This window comes from Telmatherina bonti, assembly GCF_933228915.1.
Source record: "Telmatherina bonti genome assembly, chromosome: 22".
Classification (NCBI taxonomy): domain Eukaryota; kingdom Metazoa; phylum Chordata; class Actinopteri; order Atheriniformes; family Telmatherinidae; genus Telmatherina; species Telmatherina bonti.
In genome coordinates this window covers 12,444,343-12,468,907 of record NC_136631.1, presented here as the reverse complement: position 1 = coordinate 12,468,907, position 24,565 = coordinate 12,444,343, and the positions used below count along the sequence as shown (strand labels likewise).

Here is a 24,565-nt window from a genome sequence, read left to right as displayed (position 1 = left end):
ACCCAACTTGGTGAGTTGCACAGGACCCATATTGCCCCCATAGCCCAGGCACCATGTCCATGTTGGCTCAAACTGGGATAATTTTGCAGGTCCCATATGGTTTTAGGTACATGGGCTGCATAGGTGAAGCCCATGTGGGCTGGCTGTATGAGCCCCCTAAATGATAAATGTGGGCATGGAGAACCCAAATTAAATTAACCACTGATCTAAAAAACTTTAACATATTATCAAAGACTATTTCTCAAAAGTACAGGTATCTATATAAATCATAATTATAAGGATTTGGTGATAAAAGTATAATAAATACAAATGTATGTGTAATAAAGCAAACTAATTGTTAATGTGGATAGAGGTGTACTAGAAGATTTGTATTATAGATCATCAAATATATAGGTTCATTTTCAATTATGAGTAAGCATATTTCGTGCATGAATAGGGTGTGTATTACAGTAAACTGTTTACATGCTAGAATACAATGTATTACGGTAAAGTACTGGATATAACATGAATGGACATGGCATGCATGCATTTAGTATGTAAAAATGGATTTAAAGAGATGTATTTAAGTATGTAAATAGCTTGTACTCCATGATTTAACAGAAGTGCCGATGCGCTGTGTAACTTTTCCAAGTTATTGTTTTTGATGTTATAATTGTGCCGGAACCCAAGAAGAAAAGGTGTAGCTTGCTACAGCCAATGGGGGATCCTAACTAAACTAAACTAAACTAAACTAAACTAAACCATATGGGCTGGCTGTATGAGCCCTCTCAATGATAAATGTGGGAATGGAGAACCCATATGGGCTGGCTCAATGTCCCTGAATAGGGCCCCACCTGAAACGCAGTTTTCCCAATTTGCATTTCCTACCTTTCAATCATGAAACCATACACATGAAAGCAATGTTACGTCGTTATCGTGCCAAATGACACGCTGGTGAACCTGAACGGAACAGGCCCATAATTACCTCAGTTAGTTTCACCTGCGCCGTCCCGGAAGTACTTCCGCCTGAAAGATATCAGCCAACAGACATAAACAAGCCTCAAATAACATAATATACGATTCAGTATAACCCATTAGACGGAGTAATATAGGTCATTAAGTCTCAGTAATCTGGCTGAAAAAGTTGTCTGAATTAATGAGCCAACTGAAGGCAAACATCCGGAGCAGCAACTGCCAGTTTGGCGCAGACTGGTGGGTGTTGTTACTGGTTAGACAGACTGGAATACTGCAGCTATCACAGTCCGAATAACACAATGCTTTCCGTGCTCTTTATCTGAGTTTTAACATTTCCAGTAATGTTGGAGTTTATTCAGTCAACGTACACAACGTACAACAGCTCGCGTGAAAACTAAACAGAGCTCCTGGTCAGCGCGAGCGCCTACTTTACACTGTTTCTGCAGCAAGGTGTGTTTTTCTCTTGCCCAGCTTTTCCAAGCCTGACCTGACACTGACCCATCATGTGTATTTTGGCCGCAAGGTAGTTTTATTGTTGACAAATTGATCGTGTTTAAAATAATAATATATAAGGAAGTATTAAGTGATTAAGTACGTCATATTTGCTTCAGATGAACTAAATATCGTGTAAAATCACTATTATGCGGTTTTTAATTGGTAAACGTGTAAAAAAAGATTTATAACATTGTTATAGAACCATGTACAGGTTTATTTAGATGAAAGTATGTTTCTCAGCTTTATATGTCTTTCATAGTTCAAGACAGTGAAAGGATAGAACTATTAACTTCCCAAAAAGGCTGTGCAAAAATGCAGGAGCTCCTAAAATATCGTCAGAGAAGTTTGTCAGGCAGAAATTTTAGTGTTATATATGTCTTTATTGCTTGTAGGGAAAGTACAATATCAAAATGTGTCAGCAATGTTTAATGCCGGTTATTCAACTCAGTTCCATGAGGGCCACAGCCCTGCAGGTTTTTGCACCGATTCCCTGCAACAACACACCTGAGTCAAAATAATGAGTGGTTGTGCTGAACTTCATTGGCTGTTGGATCCATTTAATTTGGTCAGGTGTGTGGAAGCAGGGATACAATGAAAACCTGCAGGGCTGCTGCCCTCGCGGGATCGAGTTGAATATCCCTGCCTTTATGAATAAAATTAGCTGAAAAAGTAAGGATCTAGGTGTTTGGTTAAATATTTCTCCCCTTTTTATTTTTGTAAGTTGATGCTTCATTATACATTGTTAAAGTCTGATTCCTCACTTTTGGCAAGGAGATGTAACTTGTATAGATCATGCTTCTGTGAGATGAGCAGCATAGCTAAATGTGCAAGTTGCCTCTTGTTCTTAGTGGATGTGCCTGATCATGAGGACGAAGTTAGGTTCAAGATTCTGCATGATGGTGTTTCTTTATCCTGGTCCTTAGGGACCACGGTCCAGTGTGCTGGAGCTGGTAAGGACTAAAAGATGCAGTGGTCCCATCAGTTGGGTGTCAGTTATATATCTGTGTATGGCACACAGCATGCAGTACTTGAACCTCAAAACAAGACTGAATATAAGCAGGAGAGTATTTTCTGGGATTTTTGGCACTTTTTGGAGGGATGTACTACACACACATCTAGCTGTGTTGCTCATTTCACAGTCCGTCAAAGTAGTACCTCATTAAAAGGGTTACTAATCAGGCTTTTGGGATTTTAGCACAACACTAATTGTTATTATCATAGGAAGGGAAAAATCAACCAAAAAAACATTTCTTCATCTAATAATATCTATATAATGATATAATGCATGTTCGGATCTATTATGAATACATGTTTGTGAAAATAAGTGTATTTCAAGAAAACATGATGATGAACATATGATGTTTTAAATGTAATTTATAGAACATGTCCAACCCCGCTCACTTTTAATGTTTTGTTTCATAGAAGCGGACGAATAAATCAAATCATGCCACAAGCTGTTTGCATGGAAAGATCCTGCTGCAGGTATGCAAGATATTCTTATTTACCACGACATGTTCATTGTTGTTGTCAGAATGTCCCTTATTGTTGGAGAACAGTAAAATTGTGACGTTTCCACACAAGTTCAAAATTCAAAGTGGAGTTCAATGTGGCTTCTGCCACCCGTTCAACTCTAAGGCCACCGAACTACAGCACCAGCTTATCTCCTCCGCTCCAGTGCCTGCGGTCAACCAGCGAGGGTGTATTTTGTGTGCTCACATTGTTTATTTTACCCCTCGTTAAAATGTGGTAGTTTGGCTTTCTCTCTCCAGGGCTCAGTGGCTACTGTGGTGGGAAGATAGGGGACTGTGGCAGACCCCCTTGGGCGGCCCACAAAACGCTGCCTCACCCCTCTCCCCTGCTTGCCATTCACTCCATCTAGGTCTTGCAGTCACACCCTGTGGCAGCGCTGCGGTTAACTGCAGCTGTTGGCTGGTAAAGAGGCACAGTGAGAGTTCAAGGATTCCCGCTTTTCTTTCCCATTCACTGTAACGCCACTAGAGGGTAGTCAGTGACAGTAAGCCAAAAAACGGGGGGAAATATCAAAGCTGACAGTGTGTCTTCTCCTGGGGTTGTCTTCTTATCTCCTGTACGTGGTCAGCACTTTTTTTTGCAGGAAGTATTAGAGGTGTGTGTGTGTGTGTGTGTGTGTGTGTGTGTGTGTGTGTGTGATGTTGGGAATGGGGAATAAAGAGAGATGTGGGTGAGTACTTTGAAAAGGGGATAAAGAGAGGGGGGCAAAGAGCCGTCATCAGCTTTGTACTTGAAAGACAACTTGTGACGTCAGCTCTCATGCCTCCAGCTGCCTTTGTCCAGGCTGTTTAGTCTCTTTATAAGACTACAATAGTGGTCTGTTTTATTTAGTCTGTTATGAAAAAAACCCAAAAACGATTCGACATGAAAGACTTAGCGCTGCCAGCAGACACACCCCAACCTTAGCTCCTCGCCGAGCCAATTTACCTTACAGTTTAAGCTATGTTAGTGTGTCACAGCCTGCAGCAAATATCTGTCTGGTATGTGACGAATTATTGCAATGTCTGTGCGGTTATGAAAATGTGTAATACTATGTGTTTATACTTGGACTGTAGTTTCTTAATGCACCTTACTCCTGTGGTCCTAAAAAGAATCAGGAAATGTCTGACTTGATAATCCCAGGTGTGTGCGTGTAAAAGACCTTGTGTTTGAGTGTCTTTGTACTAAAGTGAACTAGCAGGTTCCTTTTCAGTGTTGCACATCTAAAGGGAGAGAAGAGCTCTTTGAAGTTTTGGTTTTGCTATCCGTCTCCAGCTCCCTTGCTTTCTTTTCATGCCAGCCTCAGCAGAGGCCAGGCCTGTTAAAGACACACTCCCCAGCATGCTCCTCCTTGCCTTGTCGCCATGGTAAAATGACAAGAGACTACACTCACGTGCCTCGTATTGACAGTAAAGCTCCTCTGTTTTTATTTTAGCTGGCTTGCAAACATAGATACTAAATATAAAATGGAAAAGACTGAGGAGAGAGCAAAGGTCAATTAACTTGCAGTTAATGTTAGATGTTACTCTGCAGGTGCTGGCTCCTTTTTTGCTCTGAACCAGTGTCTCTGTTACTCGCCAGCAGTCGCAAAGGCTCTGATATTTAGCTTTAACACTGGAGGAGGGGGGGTGGGGAGCAAGAGGAGAAAGATGATGGCAGATATATTGATTGCCCTTAGCTGCTCTTTCATAGCTTGTGCATGGTTTGTGTTGGCTAAGCTCTCCAGCCTAATGGCTTTTAGACTTCCATTAGGTCGTTGCAGGCAGTGTGGTTTAAGTAAGTAACAAAAGGCTCTGTCAAAATGCTTTAAGCATTAATAAGTCCGTGTTACTTCTCTACTCTGCCAGCTCATCAGGAACGTGCAAGTAGAGATCACATCGCCAAAAGGCTGGTTTACTGTTGTTGTCTTGAGCTTTTTTTTTTTTTATTATTATTATTTGGCTGTACTGTTCCTCTGAAGCCCTGAGCTGGATTAACTTTGGGGGGACTGAGACTTTTGGGGAATCTGTTCAATTGAGAAATGAAAGCTCTGGCTCACTCACCCTGTAAAACGTGCAGGGTCCTGGACTTGTGTGCTGTAAAAGTCTGGTCTCACACTGGTGATTGTGAAGAAGTGCCAGGAACTCTAAACATTTCGAGGGTTCACTTAATGATGAGAGAAATGTGGTGTGATACTGGGAAAGAAGCTCTGTAGGAGTTGGGTTAGAAGTGTAGGGTTTGGTGTTATATGGCAACAGACCAGCAGACCTCATCTAGCAGGGCCGGGTTGTTCTCTGAGAGGTTTTTTTTTTATCTTTGCTTGGGCTTTTATTTTTTCTCGATTTTTTTGTTTGTTTTGTTTTTTTTTGTTTTTATGAAATAATATTTTTTACAAATAAGTTCCTTCATTTTCAGAAATCGGTGTTGTGGTGTAGTTTCCATCAGTATAATAACCACATGAGTCTGGTTGTTAGACTGCCACCGGTAGCACCGGTAGCATGATGATATTCCCAAATACAATGAAACACATGCACATATGTTCAAACTTAAGGTCAAGTTGGTTTATTTCTTTTTCCACAGTATGAATCTTCACTGACCCATCAGTTCCAACAAAATCCTCTGCTTTCTGGATTTTGCATGGTGTGTTCCTCCTGGTCTGTGTGTCTTTAATGCCACTGCGTTCCTGCAATCCCTCAAAGTCCTGGGCTTTAATGCATCACTTACCATATTTTTCCACCAAGACGACTGTCGCTTGCCGGGAAAGCTGCACGTTATGTGTATGTGCGTGCCCGCACTTGTGCCATTTTTGGACAAGTCCCTGTGTTCTCTCTGCACCAGTGCTTCAGCTACGGAAGCCTCCTGGGTCCATTTCTTCTGCGGCTGCACCACATAACCCAGAATCCTGCTTTGGTTGGAAGCGTGTCTGTTGTTTTTTCCAGCCATCATAAAGAAGACAAACTCGCCCACTGTCTCCCCATCCTATATTAACATGCTGTGTTTGGCTGTGGACTCAGCAAAACAGGTCCTCTCTCTGTTGCTGCTGGTTACAGTGGAAGTCAACACCTCCTCTACCCCAGACTGAGACTTTTACAACATGCAGATCCAGTTTCACCAACTTTCACCGACTTTGTCTTTTTGGTCATCGGAAGGTGTGAGTGCTGATAAGAGCGCTTAACTTTAGCTTTACGGGTAGTCAGTCACCAGATTAGTATATCAGACATATGACGTTTAAGCAGATATCCCACAATTAATTCAACTCAATTCAGTTCAACTTTATTGATATAGCGTCAAATCACGGCAATGCCATTTCAAGACACTTTACAGATAGAGAATTAATAAAAATGTCATTATGTTTTAATGCTTGCTAAACTTTTTCACATTTTCCCCACATTTGTCTGTATTATGTCCTTTTTTGCTTGCAGTGATTTTAATAAGATTTTACAGTAAGTGCTACCTAAGGCGCATTTCCATGACAGGGACCTGGCTGTTTTCTTGTTGGAAAGCTTCTGCTTGGTCTGCCAGCCAAGCAAAGAAACAATAGAAATCCAAACAATGAGCTGGCTGCAGATCAGTAGGGGCCGTCTTGGTCTCCTACAGACGCTACGTCTTATTTCCTTTTTGATTACTCACGCTTGCATGATGAGTGCCACACTCCCACTCCTCCGTCTGGCTGTGTATGGGAGAAATTACAAAGAAAAGGCTTTTTGTAGGGGACTGGTTTTGATTTGGAGGTTGGAATGCCTTTGTGATAATGTCGCAAGATTTGTTGGCAGGCATGTAATGGACGTGTATGTGTGTGTGTGTGAGAGAGAGACAAAAAGGGAAAAGTTGCTGAGTTACGATGTGTATATGTTCACGATTCAGACACATTCAGGTGCTGGAAGTTTCTGACTATTGTGTGGGGCTGCGTGTTAGAATATTTTGCTGTGCAGATTTATGACGTTTTCCACTAATGGGCTTCCAGGATCTGCCCATAAACAGCCCTTAAACGGGGGAAAAGCACTGCTGGTCAAATAGTATTGCCACCCAAGCGTGCGGCTCGCCTCCTGTAGGCTTGGTTCCCTTTGCTTTGGCCCACTCTAACTCCCGCCACTGCTTGTCCCTCCCCGCCTCCCCTCACCACCAGGCCGGAGGTAGGAAATCAAACCAATTACGGTTGTATTTAAAGAAAATTGGAGCAGGGCCGGAAAAGTGGGGGCATTTCCAAAAACTACAAAAAAGAAAACTGCAGGGTACTTTATTGGCTAAACATAAGTAGACTGGAGCTTAAAACGTAAGGGAAATGATATTGTTTGATGCTTTACACTTTAATATTTGATCTTTCAATACTTAGAGCAATTCATCAGCCTCACAAGCCATTTCTTTCCTCATCTATTTGTGTGTCCATCTGAGTGAAAGAGATTGATGGAGTTTATGGCCTGCTGGATTTATTGGGTGGATCGTTTAAGGAGTGACTGTGTTTATGTTCAGATCTGCTGTGCCCCGCTGTGAGTGGCCTGTCATTACGCTGCACCTCACAATGTGAATGAATATTGTAAGACAACCCACAGCCACAATGCTCTTTGGCCCTTTCTGCTGCTGGATTCCCTGTCGAGTCCCTCATAAAGCATAAACACCTGTAGACTTCAGGAATAAAGCATGTCTATGTGTGTGCATGAAGCTTTCTTTCCAGCCAAAAACCTTGTCTGGAATCAGTTGTGTAATTGCCACCTCCTGATCTGATGCATTCTCACTGTTTTACCTCCTTCTCCCTCTTTGTCTCTCTGATCTTCCTTCTTACTGTCATCTCTCAGGAAAACCCCCTCATTACCAGGCTTCAAATGTAAATGCTTCATTTTCCATCACCCCACAATCCCTCTTTGTTCTACGGCCCATTTCCCTGTTACATCTCAACAATTATTCCTAAATCTAAATACGCTCTAACAGATTTCCCTCAGATACTTTAAAAGATATTTTTCCTCCTTCATCTTCATCTTTGCCTCCAGGGCAAAACAAAAAAGGGAGCAGAAATCAAGGTGTTTTGACTCTTCAGGCGCCATTTTGTTGGATAATTCTGTGTAAATCTGCACTCCCCTCTTTATAAGCTCTTGATACACCTTTTTTCATTAATTTAACATACTATAAACAAGAAATATACAAACAAATGGTTTATTCTATGTGCATATGCTGTAAAGACCAAGTAAGATGATCTCCCATTAAAGATGAAAACCAGCATGTGGGAAGTGTCCCTGGAGGAAGTCCACAGTGGAACTGTGGAACCATGGGAACTATTAGCAGAGGCCTACTGGGCAGCAGTGGACAGACATGGGAGTGTGTATCACTGCCACACACACTGTACACTGGAAACAGAAATACACAGCATTAATTTTGAGTCATCTCGCTTGCCTTACAGTAGCAATAGCTCACGCTTCACTAGATGCCAGCATAGGCTTGATTTACTCTCAGTTGCCTTTGATTGTGTTAATGGTTGCAATTAAAGCAAAAGCAATAAAGTTAATTGCTTAGTTTTTGTGAGGCTGGTGTGTTCAGCGACTGAAGGATGAGGGGAAAAAGGTGTTTTAATGTTGTCACTTTAGCAGCATGGGGGCTGCAGGTTTGTGGTGATTCAGTGGTTTCTCATGTTTTCTTTACATCCAGTGAGCCTTTACTGGAGAGAAGGTATTAGTCACGTAGGTTAGCGGTCTGTCCCATAATGGCATTCACTTTTCCAGGATGAGACAAACAAAAATTATTGGCAAACAATTGTAGGAATATTTATATGACTTTGCCGGTTCCAAAGCAGACAGTGGGGAAAAAAAAGTGAAGGAGGCACAATGTAGCTTTTAATGACCGTCCACATTCCCACGTGATCCAAAACAGACTTGAGCAATCATCCTCATTTAACCCACCGCTTGCGCACATGGATGAAAAAAAGTAAGGGAGATAGAAAGATAGAAAGTGTGTATGTGAACCGCCAATTTAGCCAGTTCCCCTGCTCAAGTGAACAGAGACCTGGTCCACAGGGATCCCCCGTTTCCCCTTCTCGCCTTCATGCTTCCCCCTCCACCCACCCAGTACCCCACCATGAAGGGGGGAGTGCCTGGCAGTGAGCTTCAGTGTTTGTGTGTGTGTATCTGTGTATCTTAATTTCCTGTTTTATAGAGGAAGCTGTGTTCACATGTACAGATCGTTATTCAGATTTCCTCTGTGAGAAAAAAGGGCAGAAAAAAGATTTTGTGTCAATTCTCATGAATCTTTGTGGGAAACAACTAGCATTGTTTCTGGGGAATTGACTTATACTGACAGTAAAAAAAAAAAACATATTTTGGTTCACTAAAGTGCAAATGCAAAGTTATTATTAATCTTCGCAAGGCATGTTGTGTCACTATCGCACTGGACAAAAAAAGTCTTCACACACTTCAAGTAATTCTTTCTGCTCTACCCAATAAACTAATCACATTAAGGTCAGATTGGTTACACACACACACACACACACACACACACATGCATCTGTGGTCTTTACACAATGAGAAGAATCCAAATCTAACCCTTTTAAAAACCTCTGAAAGTTAGTTTCTGTGGTCTTAGCCAGAATACCCTTTAACCATGGTCTGGGCCTCATGTTCACCAGCTAGTGGCCTGTTGGCTTTCTAGAAAGACCTTCTGGTTTTGACTCGTTGACATGGTTTCCTATAATGAGATGAGTGCGGAAGTTTGACTCAGATGGGGTTTAGTCATAAGATTGTCCTCTTATCTGTATCGACAGGACGCTTCTTTGTGTGTGAGCATTACCTAGTAAATGGAACTGCAAGAGGATTCTTCAAAGTTGCAACAAAAAGAGAAGAAATAAATATCTTTAAGGTTTGTGGTTTTAAAATGCAGATGCTTAGAAATCACATTTACCACATGTAAGTAGAAGATAAAAGTTCAGAGAGATTTGTTTTTGCAGGAAAGGTCACTTATATGATTAAATCAATTCATTTTTTATTTATTCAAGCAGTTTTTTTTATTTGATATTTAAGGGCAATGTAACATTTAGTTCTGCTGGAAAAAGGCTGGAAGGATCACCTGACATCTGATCATTTAGAGATTAAACCGCAGGCCTAAATAACACAATTGTGACCTTCAGTTTGTGCTTTGAGATCTCTGCATTGACCTGATAGTGCGTCTGCCGCTGTGAGTCTTAGCGGGAACCCACTCACAGCCCCATGGAGGGGTGCACCACTGTGGGAACTGGGAGTTGCCTGGTTTATTGTGACACTGAGCAGTCTCTGTAGACCCACCATGGATGAGAAACTACCTTCGCTGGGATCCATCTGAACTACAAGAGCCCTCTTTCTTTCTGCATCTGTCCCTCCATATCCCTTTCAGTGCCAGCAAGGCAGCACTAGTCATCTGTGTGAGAATGGTTGCATCACAGCGCTCGTGGTTTTTTCAGCCCCTGGCCCCTCCGTTTCTCGGTCAATCTGTGGGAACCCTGATTTTGGACGGTAGCCTCCGTTCCCACCACCAGCCTGGTTAGAAAATAGACTTCTGTTCATGTACCAGGCGCTCAAACCAAACTGGTTCTAGCTTGCTCCCTCTCTCGGGGTTGGATGGATCAGAGGTCATTGACAGCAGAAAGGGGCTCTAATAACTTTCTTATGCAGGTACCACAAAAGCGATACGTGATAATCTGTACATGAGAATTATATTTTAAATTATTTGCGCCTTTTCCAAAATACACATCCTTTTTTTTTCTGGCTCTTAGTCCTGCTTTATCTGTGTTTGTGTTTCTAATCTGCTTACAAATATCTCTCTTTCCCATTAAGATGCACTGTTGGAGACTTTGCTCAGTTTTGTTATAAATCAAAAAGTTGTGTTCCTCGTTCAGCTGAATCTTTTTTATTCATTCTTTTTATGACTTCTCATCGTCTTTAGTAATATTTCATCCACATTAAAAGTAGTTGTCTCAACAAGTTCATTCAGTTAGTCTATTTGATGACAATTACATCCAGACAAGCAGCCTCATCCAGACAAACGTTTTCCTTCTTTCCCGGACAGTTTCCGGAAGAAGAACAGCGCTGCAAGAACAGAGAGACAATCATTTAAAAGAAAAACAAAACAAAGCTGCTCTGCTTGTGTACATCCATGACAAAAGACTGAGCCAGATGAGGTCTCCTCTATTCCCCACATGTGGACTAGAGAGTTAAGTCTGAGTGTGTGAAGACAGCTGGAAAATTCCCCTGAGCTCAGCCTAATTGAAAGCTTACCATCTTCTCTTTGTGCTTCCTGAGTGGTGGAAGGATGCAAAGCAACTGTGAGACCTGGAGGTAACGCTGTCATATTCTCGCAGTGTAAAGTGGTGCTCAGACTGTCTGGGTGGAGGATGGTGTGAGATCTGTCATCATGAGATTGTATGTATGTGTGTGAGTGTGTGTGTGAGTGTGTGTGTGTGTGTGTGTGTGTGTGTGTGTGTGTGTGTGTGTGTGTGTGTGTGTGTGTGTGTGTAAATGCTTTGAGTGTGCAAAGTTAATTGAATGCAGTGAGTATCAAAGCTGCGCGTGTGTGTCCTTAGGCTTTGTTGTTTTGCCAATGCTACCTCCATAGAAGGCCTGACAGGCTCATGAGCACAGAAGCGATGGAAAGGAAGAAAAGAGAGTAAGGCAGAGGGGGAAAAGATGAAAGGGTTGTCAATACAATCCTGTATAAACAGGGAATATAAGAGTGAAAAATGTGCAAAAAACAAAGTATTTAGAAAGTAAAGCCCTTTCATGGTACACCAACAGGTGGGTTTAGTTTAAAAGTGAGGAGCAGTGGGTATTGTGTTACAGGTTAACCACATCTGAAAGCAGACCACCCCACAAAGTAGCATCTCAAGTGTTTAATCTTGTGACTCAGCTTCAACTGGGCCCAAAAAGCTGCTATGATCATGGCATAAATTAACAACTGAATAGCTGGTTTACAAAAGAAAAAAAAACCAAACCAGCATTCCACATTTCTCCTGTATTGTTTTTAACAAGTGACAGCGTGCAGACGTGAGCCATCAGGGACGCTGCCAGGGCGGTGTCGGATTCCTGAGCTACGGTTTATATACGTTTTGGGTACCACTGTGTTGACAGCTGAGGCATTTTCAAAAGTCTGAGAGGTGTGGATAATTGCCAGCGAGAGTCTCGCTAATGGTGGAGAAGAGGCTCGTTATTTGGGGGTTATTGGGAGTAAACTACCAGTGAACTTCTATAGTTATGAGATGGAGGCAGTGGCATGTGTGGTATTTTCTGTATGAGACCAAAGAAGACAGAAATTATTGGATCAGAATGTGCTGGCATGAAATTTGGTCCAATGAATGTTTATGGGATTTTTTTTGTTATTTTTTCCCTAACTGTCTTTGTGGAGGTGAGTTATTCCCTCTGCTTCCATATTTTACATTTCCCCTCTTGACACCTCCTACTGTTATAAAACCAGCTAAGATCTCAGGAGCTACACTTTCAACACTGAGTTTCAACATTGAAAAAAAAGAAAATAAAAAAAAAATTGCTATGGTATTTATATTTTTTTTTTACCTGTGAAGCAAAAACAACACACTTGTCTTGGCTGTAAATACAAATTAAATCTGGCCGTGACTTCACTAAACAAAGCCGGATGGACTTTATCAGTCAAAAGAAAAATAAAATGTTATATGTGGTGGGGGAAATAAAAAAAAAAAAACCATTGTGGAAGAAATAGTACATGGGGGTCAGTTCTTCTCTGATGTTTTACTCATCAGGACAAAGAAAGCCCCTTATCAGTTTTAAGATTGCAAATAAATAAATACTACCTCAGAAAAAGAAATGTAGACATTTTACACTATATCAACATTTATATGAGAAAAACTGAGCCAAAATGCGTTAGCTTTATGTGACAACTAAATGTGCTCCATGATCCAATAGTTTGTGAAACTACTATATTGCTTAACTGGAGCTTCATGGTAATGTGAATTTTGCTTTTCATTGACATTCATGTAGTCAGCCTGTTGACTGTCATCTGTGGCTAAAATTAGCCAGCAGCGGTTTGTTTTTTCTATCGTTTCTTTTGTGTCCTGGTGGTTGTTTTAAGTCAAAATATTTAAATTTAATTCTTTTAAACACCAAAACTAAGTATGTTTGTGGTTTAGCAACATAAAATGTTTTTATTAGTCTCTTTTTGTATAGGATAAATGTAGTTTATAGGCTGTTGATGAAAGTTTTATAAAAATGTTTTCATGCATTTATATGAAATACGTTTTGTTTAAAGATAAAGTGAAAATTTTTATATTTGTTTAAACTATTTTTAATTTTAAAGGCTTAGTGGGCACCAGTGGCTTTTGTAAGATTTGGCAGGATAAGGGGAGTGATCGAAGGGGAGCCTAATTACTTCAGTATGTATATTATTTTGTTTTGTCTCTGGTATTAAGTGGAAAATATATGACAAATATATGACAAAGCAACTTGTAAAACAGGATCACCTTTCATGAAATGAAATGAAATAAAAAATACTTTATTAATTAAAAAGTATTTATAAATTATTCATATAATTATTGGTAAAACTCAATGCAAATACAATCAGTGCATCCAGTTATCAGTCATATGAGCATGGAGGAAATTGCCACATTTTTTTTTTTACCACATAGCTTTAACCATATAAAACCTGAAGTATTCCAGTTGAGAGATGTTGAGAACAGATGGTGCTTATCTGTTCTAGCCTCTGCTAAAATGGCCATTTTGGGGACTTCACCAGAATTTTGTAAAAGCTCTGTAATTTGTTGTACATCACTTTATCAAAGCTGATATTTGCAGATATAATGTTTGAACCATGATCAAGCTTTAATAGTCGCATCTACATCTTCTAAAGAGATATTCTTGTCCTAAAAGTGGATTTTTTTTTAAATTTTTGCTAAACCTGAAGGCTTTGTCATTTGTGCTGTGTGTCCTGTCAATGTATTCTTTACCAGTAATTCATATACTGGTACTTATCAATCCTAGGAAATATAACAAGTGTTCCCTTTAATATTACTCAAAATTTCTCCAAATATAGCTTATGGTTGCACAGATATTATCATGTTGTTATGGAATTTCAATTTTTGAGTAGAGCCATTAAAAACAAGCACAGGGCTCAAAGGGTTAACACACTGAGGTGTGCAGTACTCGTGTGTGATATTTCCAAATTTGGCATAGTTCTGATACCAAGACTGGTATCGTTGATACAATACTTTTTAATAGGGCTGTCAAAATTAACGCATTAATACAAAAAGTGTAATCCTTGGAATTAAAAAATTCATTTTTAAAATAATTAATTAATAATTAAGTAAGTAAGTAATATTTGAAACAAAAATGTTAGTACAATTTACTTTTATTTTAGTTAATTTCCTATGTTTTTTTTTTTCTTTAGATTTTTTTTTCTTTTTAATTTATTTTTTATTTTTTAGATATTCCATGTTAAAATTCTGAATTTGGAATTTCTTTGCAACATAAGCCAATTTTGAGCATGTTGGTTCCTTGTTGCAGTGGTAAACAAGATCCACCAAAAACCATTTTGTCCTCCTTGTTGTCGAGCCTTACATTTCAAAGTTATATCATTGGGTGGCTGCGGACAAAGTTATTACTGATTAAATTGGCCCTATCTTAGCAAAAGAAGCAGGTTATGGGCAGGGGTGTCTTACCACAGTTATCCAGCTTGCTTTTTTGGTGAAATGTGGCAGCACATACTGGTATTAAAGAATGGAAGACATTATTGCATTAGTATCAACAGATATTGAAACAAAGTTGGTATTGCTATGAGGATCAGTCCACCCACCACTCTGCAGTTATTTGGCCAGACATGGTGGAACTTTTATGAACATGTTCACAAACCAAAAAATCCTTTGTATCTCACCTCCTAGATTTGTGAATATGAATGTCTCAATAAGTAGAAGCATGTGCCAGATAGCTCTACTTTGCAGTTAAACGCCCAAAAATATCCATAAAAGTCATGATATACTCAGCTCGCGTGCAAAAGCAGAGGCGAGACAAAGACAAGGAAACAAAAACAGAATACCAAACGAATGAGTGAAAATAAAAACAGCAACAAAGACAAGTACTAAAACCTGTTTGTCCTCATTTTTCAAGCGATACACTTGGTCATAAATTATCATGCAGTGAGATTAAAAATCATATCAAGCAGCTTTATATACAAACAAGCAATTAATTACTCCCAAATATAGACAGAAAGCCTGCAGTTTGTTGACATAAATGTGCCAGCACGCACATTCTGTGGTATACTGGTTTAAAACAAAAGTGGTACACGGTAGTGTAAATTTTCATCTCTCTACATATTGGACCTCCCACAGTTTAAAAAAACTGTTGTAGTAAATTTTTTTTTTTTTTTTTTTTTTTTTTTGTCTTGTCCAGCATTTAAGCAGCAGACTGATCTGGATGCTGTGTTCTGCTGAGCAAATTTATTTTGCCAAGGGGATCTTTTATAGATGTAATGATCCCCTTGTATTTCTTGATTCTTTTTTATTTTTCTATTTGCTTTGGATAATAGCTTGTATTACAGAGTTTATGCTGCTGGACCTGACCGGAAGGGACAGGAAAGGGGCAGAAAGAGAACAGAAAAGAGAACATAAAAAACAAAAGAAAGAGATCAATGCATACACGTATATGCACATACATACCCACCTACATATATATGTATATACACTCGCACATACATTATATATATACATATATACATATATAAATATATATACATATACACACACATACACATGCATACACACACATATACACATACACACATATACATACATACATACATACATACATACATATATAAAGATAGATGCACAAATGTATTAAATTTAAATTAAATTTTTTTAAATTTTAAATGTTAAGGACTACATTTAAGAGGTGGATTTGTGTTTCCGGGGGCTTTGACATTTATAGTGATCTTCCTGAAGTTGAGGGAACAGATCTGGCATGACGCAGTGTATTGCACCAATGGTGTTTGAAAGGCCAGCAAAAGAATAAAATCCAGTCTTAATTATTTATTTTACTTGCCACGGAAAACAATCTGCAGTATCTTGCTTTTTTTTTTTTTTTTATTCTTTTTTTTTTTTAGAATAAAGACATCTTCTGTAAAGATATTTTAAAATTTTGACAAAAAACCTTACTGTTATTTTATTCTATTTTACTATAATAATGTAAATAATAGGAAAAAAAACACTCTTTATCAGTACTTTTATATTTGTAAGAGTACTCTAGTGTTCGTAGAACTTATCTAAAGTCGAATAAGAAGATATTTTTGTCTTTGTAAAATGTTCACGTTTTTTTTTTTTGTTTTTTTTTTAACAGTAAGATTTCTTTTGGCAACCAAACCAACCATACGTGAACACCCATCCGTCCATTTATTTTTTCTAATACCCGCTGTATCCTTTTCAGGGTGGCTGGATCCTATTCCAGCTAGCACATGGTGCAAGACGAGATAGATATTTATGTAAGTTTAAAATGCTGACTTTTGAGTGGAAGAGTTTATATAATTTAGTGAAGGAGTGTAGAAAGAACGGTTTTTAAGACAAATGTGGAACTTGTTTATCATTTTTTAATTAAAATGGTTAAAAACTACATAATTTGCAAACTTTACAAGCACTCAGTATGGACGCATGAAAGGCATCATAACATGCATCGGAAAGATTTTTTTTTAAATTAACACATCAGTTTCAGATGTACATGCTTTGAGCATAGAGAGAACAAAAGGTAGCAAAAAAAAAGCATTTTGATAAAATAAGAAAGGGGTTCTTTTTAAAAGAAACAAAATAAAATGTAATTGTGCTCTTTAATAAAATACACAGAATACATTTCACTTGCACACTTTGGTTTCCTAGGTTTGCATCCACAATAAGATAAGTTAAGATGCAACTGTTTTGCCACACATCTTGTGACCATCCAAACAGTATTACAGGCAGTTGTGAAAATCTTTGGTTTTGTGGAGGTAACCACACAGCATTCTGCACACATGTGGTCGCTCTAGCTGCATGATATTTGCCCATAATAAAGTCTGGCTTTCAACAATGTAAAAGCTTCAGAGGAGGGACCAATGACCCTGAACACGCTTTTCATTTAAACAAAAGGCAATAGGAATGATAGCTTATAAGAGAAAAAGGAATAAGGCAAAGGGTCTGCAAACACCCTGCATATTTGATTTTCTACCTGAGCTACAAATACTAACTTGGACAATTAAACTTCACACTGTTACTATCTGCTTTTAAGATACTGTCAATGCATGATCAGTAAATTAGAGCAGGAGAAACATAAGCATGGCTGCAAAGGCTTCAAAGTACATGTTGATTACCCAGAACAAAGGGACCTGTGCACAACATGAGAAGATTTTTTTTTAGTTTTGTTTTGCACGATTGCCCTCGGTGTTGGTAAGAAGATACCACTCTGACCCCAATCTTCTCTTTGCCCCTTCATCCTTACACTCTTCCAGGGACAGTGGATACATGGGAAAAGCCCTCAGGACAGAGGAATGTGCACACACACCTGTGGTGAAGGAATGTGTGTGTGTGTCTAATCTTAAAAAATGACTTTATGAAAGATTTGTTAAAAGGACACTTCAAGTGTGTTAAAAAAAACATGCACAGGGATATTTAAGATTTTCACCAGCACACTTTCAGATATAATAACCAAGCAATATTTGAGCAAATAGAAATGAAAAAAATAGTGCAAAAAATTTAGAAAAATGGCTTTTAGCAGAGAAAAGCAGTTTTGAAAAGGCTACAGCTTTGGAATAAAGGTTTTAGTGCATCAAAGCTACATTTGAAGGCAAAATAATTACATTAAAGGTTTTGTTTTTCATAATTTAGTAGCAATATATTACACAAAAATCCAGATTTATACTCAACAACAAAACATGGCATATATACTGTAAATATATTTATGTAAAAAGAAAAAAAATAGAGAGAAATGCTTAAGGATCAGGGGTATATGCATACATTTCCTCAAAATTTGGCTCAAATAAATATCAAAAGTAAACCGTGTCATCCAGTCCAAAAATACCGAACTATTACTTTTCTTCTTTAGAAAAGATCTTGAATAAGAAATTTAGGAAAAAAGCATAAAGACAAGACTCCAACATACCTGTAAAAAAAACAAAAAAAAAAAAAAAAAAACACTAATAACCCCTGTCTTTGTGTTGTACATTCCTTAAAATATATGCCATTGTCTTGTTGAAACATGATACACTGATGACACAGCAGAGGAAATTTCTTGATAGCCAGAATTTTTTTCTTTTTAGTAATAATGCAGCAATTGTGTTGCGACACCCACCTCATAATGTTGCACCAAAGGCTACAGTGTCCATTTGGATAATAAATTAGACAATAATGAACTGCATTTTTTTTACTTTGAGCCCACAAAACAGTCTTGGATGCAGATGGTGATGTTTCCACAGCTGATGCAGCATCATTGCAGTTCTCAAATTTGACAGAAATGAAAGCTTAAAAGGACCGATTGCTACAGCAGTCTAGCCAAGCCTTGCAAAGAGTCACTCACGGAGCAAACATCAGTCTGATTTCTCCTCTCAACCTGCTGAGTGATCAGTCTGAACAGTCTGCTTGATAAATGTCTACTTCAGTTCATCAACTTCACTGACTGATCATACTTCCACGCTGTGTTGTTCATTAGTCTTTGATGTGTACGCTGCTATGGCTTCGCACCTCTATTTACAGTCTTCGCTGAACGCTTATGGCTTTTGAAGGACTTTCAGAGCACGTATTTGAGCGCAGTGTGGGAGTTCACTCAAAAATGACTAAAATGCATAGAAGTCTTCTGAGTTTGTAAAAGCAGAAAGTCTTTAAAGCGAGTGCTAGAGAAATAAAAAAAAAAAAAAAGCAAACATGCAACGTTTCTCTTTTTTGGTATTTTTTTTTTCAGTGTTCAGCTTTCTTGTTCATTATTCTCTTCACTTGTCCTCCCTCTCTTCTCGACTGATTTTTTTTTTTCTAGCCGTCTGCTAGTCAGTATGGCCTCCAGACCGACTCATCCAAGCGACCAGAAGCGCCGATGGCTGTTGGTGAGTTGCTGTGGCTGCCATCGGCCTCCACACCATCACTCTGGGCGTTCAGGCCCGGGTTCATCAGGCTGTTGGTCCCTCCTGTGGCTCCCGAGCAGGACAGCAGGCGGGTAGGGGAGCGTTCACCCCCTGTGTTCCCCGGCGCCACCATGGAGAACTGATAGGATCCAGATCCTGTGCCGTAATACAGGTAGGAGTTGGACTGGAAGTTTTGGGACTGGTTGTTTGAGTATGGTGGTGGCAGGTAGGTGTGGTATCGAGAAGAGGCAGACATGCTAAGGCCGCTGATGCCTGTGCTGGAGGTGTTGGCAGAGTAAGGGAAAGCCCCCGGGTAATGCATGCGGGGGTCTGAGAAGCGAGGGTCAGTCAGCGGAGACAGAGACGGGAAGGTGGTCCTCTGTGGGAAGAGATCTGTAGTTCCTGTTAAAAACACAAAGAAAGACTTAATAAGCCTTCAGTCATGAATGCAAACTACCACTGCAATTATGAAACAAGGGGCTCAGAGATTTCTCTTTTTCTATTATTCTAAAAAAAAAAAAAAAAATAATAATTACCCACAAATTTCAGAACAGCAAAACTCCCCAAACCCCAAATTCTGGGGTCAGATTTCTTGTGATAAACCACTCTATGGAAATGTTTGCTCAAGTAATGAACTGAGACATTTTTTGGCTTAGTAACAGTCGTCAAGCACTGACAGCACATCATCCCACAGCCCCATGCACAAAACTGAAGTTATGAAAAGACCCCCCTTCCCACAACCATCCTACTAGTCCTTCAAAAGGAGATCAACGTACAGCTTTCTGTCTTTCTCTGAGCAATGAAAAGAGGCATTGTCAGAGCTGAGGGGTGCTTTGTATAAACACCGACAGCTTGTTGCACTGTTGTGCAACTCACCATAAATCATACTTAGGCGACACAGGCAGACAATCACAATGAGAGACAGTCAGAGACAGACTGAAAGAAAACAAAGGGAAGTAAAATGAAAGTAAAGTTTCGGCGAGTTTCTAAGCTGAACAGGCGCTGTCAGAGTAAACTGTGAAGAGTAGTCTCACAGGTAACAGAGCACGGTTAAAAGCCAGACGAGACGTTTTAATTTCATTCAGCTAACAAAGGGGAAATAGAAACACTGCTGGAAAGTTTGACTTGGCAGTTTGCCCCTGAGATTTGAGGCAGCTACTGTCACCGGCAAATTTAAACACCACATTTCCTCTCTTACTTTAACTGAGAAATATAATTGGCTAATCTTATAAATGAGTTTAAGATACGATCCTGTTCTTGTTGGTACCTGAAGAGGATAAATATAGAAATATAGCTAATTTAAACTTTGTAAACCTCTTTTTTTTTGTATGTATCCTCTTCATTTCTGAGTTTGTATCTTATCTGTACATCACAAAATCCTAACTTCTGATAATGATGAAGACGTGTGACTTGCAAGCTGAGCATGCTGAACATTTCTGCTCGTTAGATTCAGATATATTAGTAGAAAATTAGGTGGCCAATAGCCGAGTCAAAATACTCTGGATTTGTAAATAGCCCTACGCACTGCGGTGACTTTCCTATTCCTAATTCTACACCTGTCATATCAGAAGGCATTCATACACACACACACACACACACACACACACACACACACACCTTGATCATGGCTATTTGTTTGTCTCTATGCAGCCTTCATGGGTCCGATGTGTCCACATGACTGCAAGTGTAAAATGTGAATTTGGATGGAAGAGAAAAGAGAGCTTGTATTTGTGAAATAGCAAGCGCTTGCACGCCACAGCCCTGAGGGGGGAGAATGCCAAATGTGCGTGCCACAGTGTTGTTGAAAACTCTTGTGTCTGGAGAACTCGCTTCATTTTCAGCAACAAAAAAAAAAAAAAAAAAAAAAGCCCTGCTCCTTTGCAATTTCCATGTGCCCATCTATACTCCTAGCCCTTCTTTTCACACACTTCTGCAGCTGAGTTTCCTCTTCGTTTTGGGATGAGGGAGTTTGGTGGTGGTGATGAAGGGGGGTTTGGGGGGGCTGTTTCTTTTTCCAGAGTCTACCAGGCACTGCAGTCTGGCTCCGTATCTGATTTCACACGAGGAAAATCCAAGCCTTCAGCTGCTGTTGATTCGGGTGAAGTGGAGTCAGCCTACTATTTCCTACTGGACTCCCAGAAAGCCTTTGCTCCCTCTCTGTGTGTGTGTGTGTGTGTGTGTGTGTGTGTGTGTGTGTGTGTGTGTACGTCCCTTCATCTCTCCCTGCCTGTGCTAAATTTAGGGCTTTGGGGTGGAGCTGGGGTGGGGACATGTGGCATGGGGGACAGGGTGGCTCTGGCTGCTGCAGCCCACCCTGCACACGATCTCCTCTTGATTGGAGTTGGTGGAAACGTGTTGGCTAAACTGTGGTGGGGATTTACTCCTGTGCTCTGTCAGGGGAAACTGGACTGGACACTTATCACAACACCTTAATGAGCTTGTTCAGCCTCAGTCTCTTGGCCGAGAGCCAGTAGGTGTCTGCTTCCACTGAAAAGTCTCCACAAAGTACAGTAGCTCCCTCTGGAGGAGAGGCCCAAACAAACTGTTCTGTAACTCAGAAGCAGTCTGCGTTTTCTCTCTCTTAACTATGTTGCATACCTTACTACATCCCCACCCTCCCCCACCCACTGTAAGTACAGGCTTTGCCGCTGTGGCTGTGGTAACAGTGGTGTATCTTTGGCCGAAAGGGTCTTCTCGACTGAGCCTCGCAGTAGTTGCCTGTAACCTCAGCAGCACAAAACCACACATGATCTCCATTAGGCTCATCTGAAATGTGTTGACTAAATTGCAGGGACAGAAGAAGGGATGGACCCCAGAGGGCGAGCTGGCACAGTCTGCTGTCTGTGATGTTCCCAGTCTATGAAGCGGGTAGCTGGGAATCAGGGGTTTTATTGAGAACATTGCGTTCCAGTGCTCCTATTTTCCTCTTTTAGCTCAGAAACATTTTCAAAGAAAAAAAAAATCCTGCCGCTCGTCTAAGGGTGGGGTCCTCCACCTTCCTGCTTTGCTCAAGAAGTCCACTACTTCCACACTCAAGCGTGTAACCCAGATATGGCAGGAGGTTTGTCTCATTTGCTTATGGGAGAAACTGATATGGTTGTTAACATAAGGGCAGGTTTGAGGCGATCAAGTCTGCGTGTGTAATTGTGCACAGGAGTGTGTATGTATGTGTGTTCGAATGTGGTGGCTGGCGATGGGAAGATGCAAATCCAGGCGCTCACCTGTGAAATGTTTACTCAAGCTTGATGCAAACTGTGACGGCCAGGACCCAGGGAATGGTGTCTCAGGCAAATAAGTGGAGGGAAGGAAAAGGGGAAAGGGAAAACCCAAAGCTGGTGCAGCTACCTGGAAAGACCCGCAGCACTGCGGGAATGACATAGTTTCCTAATCATATTATCCAAAATAAAAGCTAAATTGCTGCACATCTGCATGGATTTATTGGAAAGTGTTAGTGTGTTTGCTTTATCCACTGGCTAGTTTGGGTGGTTGGAACAGTGGATGCGATGCGGATGAACAGCGCTGTTCGTAACAGAGCAAAGATGACAAGGCAACATAACACCAGGGCAGAGCCGCCATTGCATATGGCAATGAATAGGAGACCCAAATAAACACAAATTATTTCCCGGTGTTTATTTAAGCACCAAGCCTTTGGAGCTAGAGCATCATGTCTAATGCAAATGATAATCACCTTGTACTGTGACACCATGGTCAACAGCTCTAAAGCCCCATCCCTGATAGCACTTAATCATGTGAGCGTGGGGGGATTTTGCATGTTCTCAACTTGTGACATATGATACAAGCAAGGGGGAAAGAAATTTGTGATTGTTAAAAAAACTTGAGATTTTCCTAATGCATCAACAACCAAGGTGACATGATTACTAGGTTCATTTAAGGAAATCTTTTTTCCATGAGGAGAGAGAGACATGACACCCCCTCATGAAGTTTCATTTGGTGATTTCAGGCTATATGTATTGCTACTGAAAACAATAAAGCTTTATGTACCAACCCTGCTGCATAGTATTTCCTAAAATCCACTTTTTTCACACCTTTTAGAATGCCTTGCATAAAAAGTAGTGGACTAAAATATGTAATTCTACTGTCTTTGTGCTAAAACGGCCATATTTTGATTCTATGATAAATTGCAGAACATATAAAAAGATCCCATTCGGTGAAGTGTTTTTCTGCTTTCCATTTGAATGTGGGTCTTCATCACAGTGTGAGTGGATGACTCAGCATGTCTGTTGTGGATTGGTGGTTTCTATGTGGGGGACAGATGGGAAGGGGGGGGGGGGCGATTTTGATCTATTAAGATCAAAATCGCCAAGACAAATGAAACAAAGAGCTGGAAGGAAGAACGAAGAAGAAAGCATTCAGGGTATTAAGACCCTACGGACAAAATCTACACGATGGCACTCCCTGTTTACCAGTCTGTCCAGCTTCTCTGTTTCAACAACAGATTGAATATTTGGTGTTGAATCAGGAGAGACAAACCAGCAAAAGTAGGGTAACATATAATATATATATATATATTAAATATATATTTAATAGAGCCCCACCACTATGAAAAGAGACACTGTCGATTCTTACCTGTCCATGGTCTCAGGTCCTCCTCCACCTTGCAGGTCTTTAGAGCCGGGGTGTCCATCTGCTCTTGCCACAGAGCTAAATAACAGACAAAGGGAGACCGATCAACAGCAGGGTCATTATATGGGAATTTTGTGGAAGCAGAACTAAAATTATACATACTGTTGGTTGTACACTTAAATATGTTCATTGTAAGGAAACTGGTGTCTCTGCGTTAGGAATCTGAAACTATCTTAATAACTTCTTCATGACAGACTGCTCAAAACTGTCTTGACATCTAGCGGTCTGGAGATGTGTGTTCCTGTCACAGGTTGGCCTCTGCTGACTGAGCAGTGAAGACTGGGAAGAGGAGGGGTGGTTTTTTCTCACCACAGTGAGACCAGGCTTGGAAAAACATGCTTGGTGGGTGCATACGAGGTATTTTTGGGGCTTTCAGGCGAGACACTGAAGGAGGGTGAGATCTGTGAAGCGTAGGATGCTTGCTAGGCTGTCCAGCCAAGCTGTCAGGAAGCAACGGTGGGTCAAGGACCTGCTGGCCCAACGCGTGGGACCCTGCTTCACACTCAACGGTCACACCGCAGCAGGCTTGACACAAACAGTTGGATGTTTGCTCAGGGTCTGAGATGGTGCATTTGCTACAAGGCAACCTGCACGGAGCTTTGTGGACATGGGCAGTTTGAGTACATGTGTTGTACAGAAATGTAGTCTGCATGTCTCAGATCAGTGTTACATCTTGTTCAACTTTAAATGTCTAAATATTTTTATCATGTATCATTGAAGCACATTTTTTTTATAAAATGTTTTCTCTCTAATAACAAGCGCGATTAGCTTTGTAGCCTCATCGCAACTCCGGTTTTCTCTTGGAAGCAAAATAAATTGAACTTCCAGCCTTCTGTTGTGGCTATCAGGGCTCAGACTGATGCCAGCAGCAGAGATGGGGGTGGTACTGGGTTGTTCACCTACAGTACAGCCACTCTGGGCTCAGCATGTGTAAGATCTG

General features: G+C 40.3%; 1 protein-coding gene across 1 annotated transcript in view; it reads right to left on the bottom strand.

Annotated features, from left to right (window-relative positions):
- Positions 1 to 16,651: 16,651 nt before the first annotated feature.
- runx3 (RUNX family transcription factor 3) overlaps positions 16,652 to 24,565 on the bottom strand; it is a 28,347-nt gene continuing 20,433 nt past the window's right edge. The window contains exons 5-6 of the mRNA XM_079261996.1: positions 23,569 to 23,643; positions 16,652 to 19,383 (exon numbers count right to left, since the gene is read on the bottom strand). Coding sequence (XP_079118122.1) covers positions 18,908 to 19,383; positions 23,569 to 23,643 — 551 coding nt within the window. The 3' untranslated portion in view covers positions 16,652 to 18,907. The remainder of the gene's footprint in view (positions 19,384 to 23,568; positions 23,644 to 24,565) is intronic.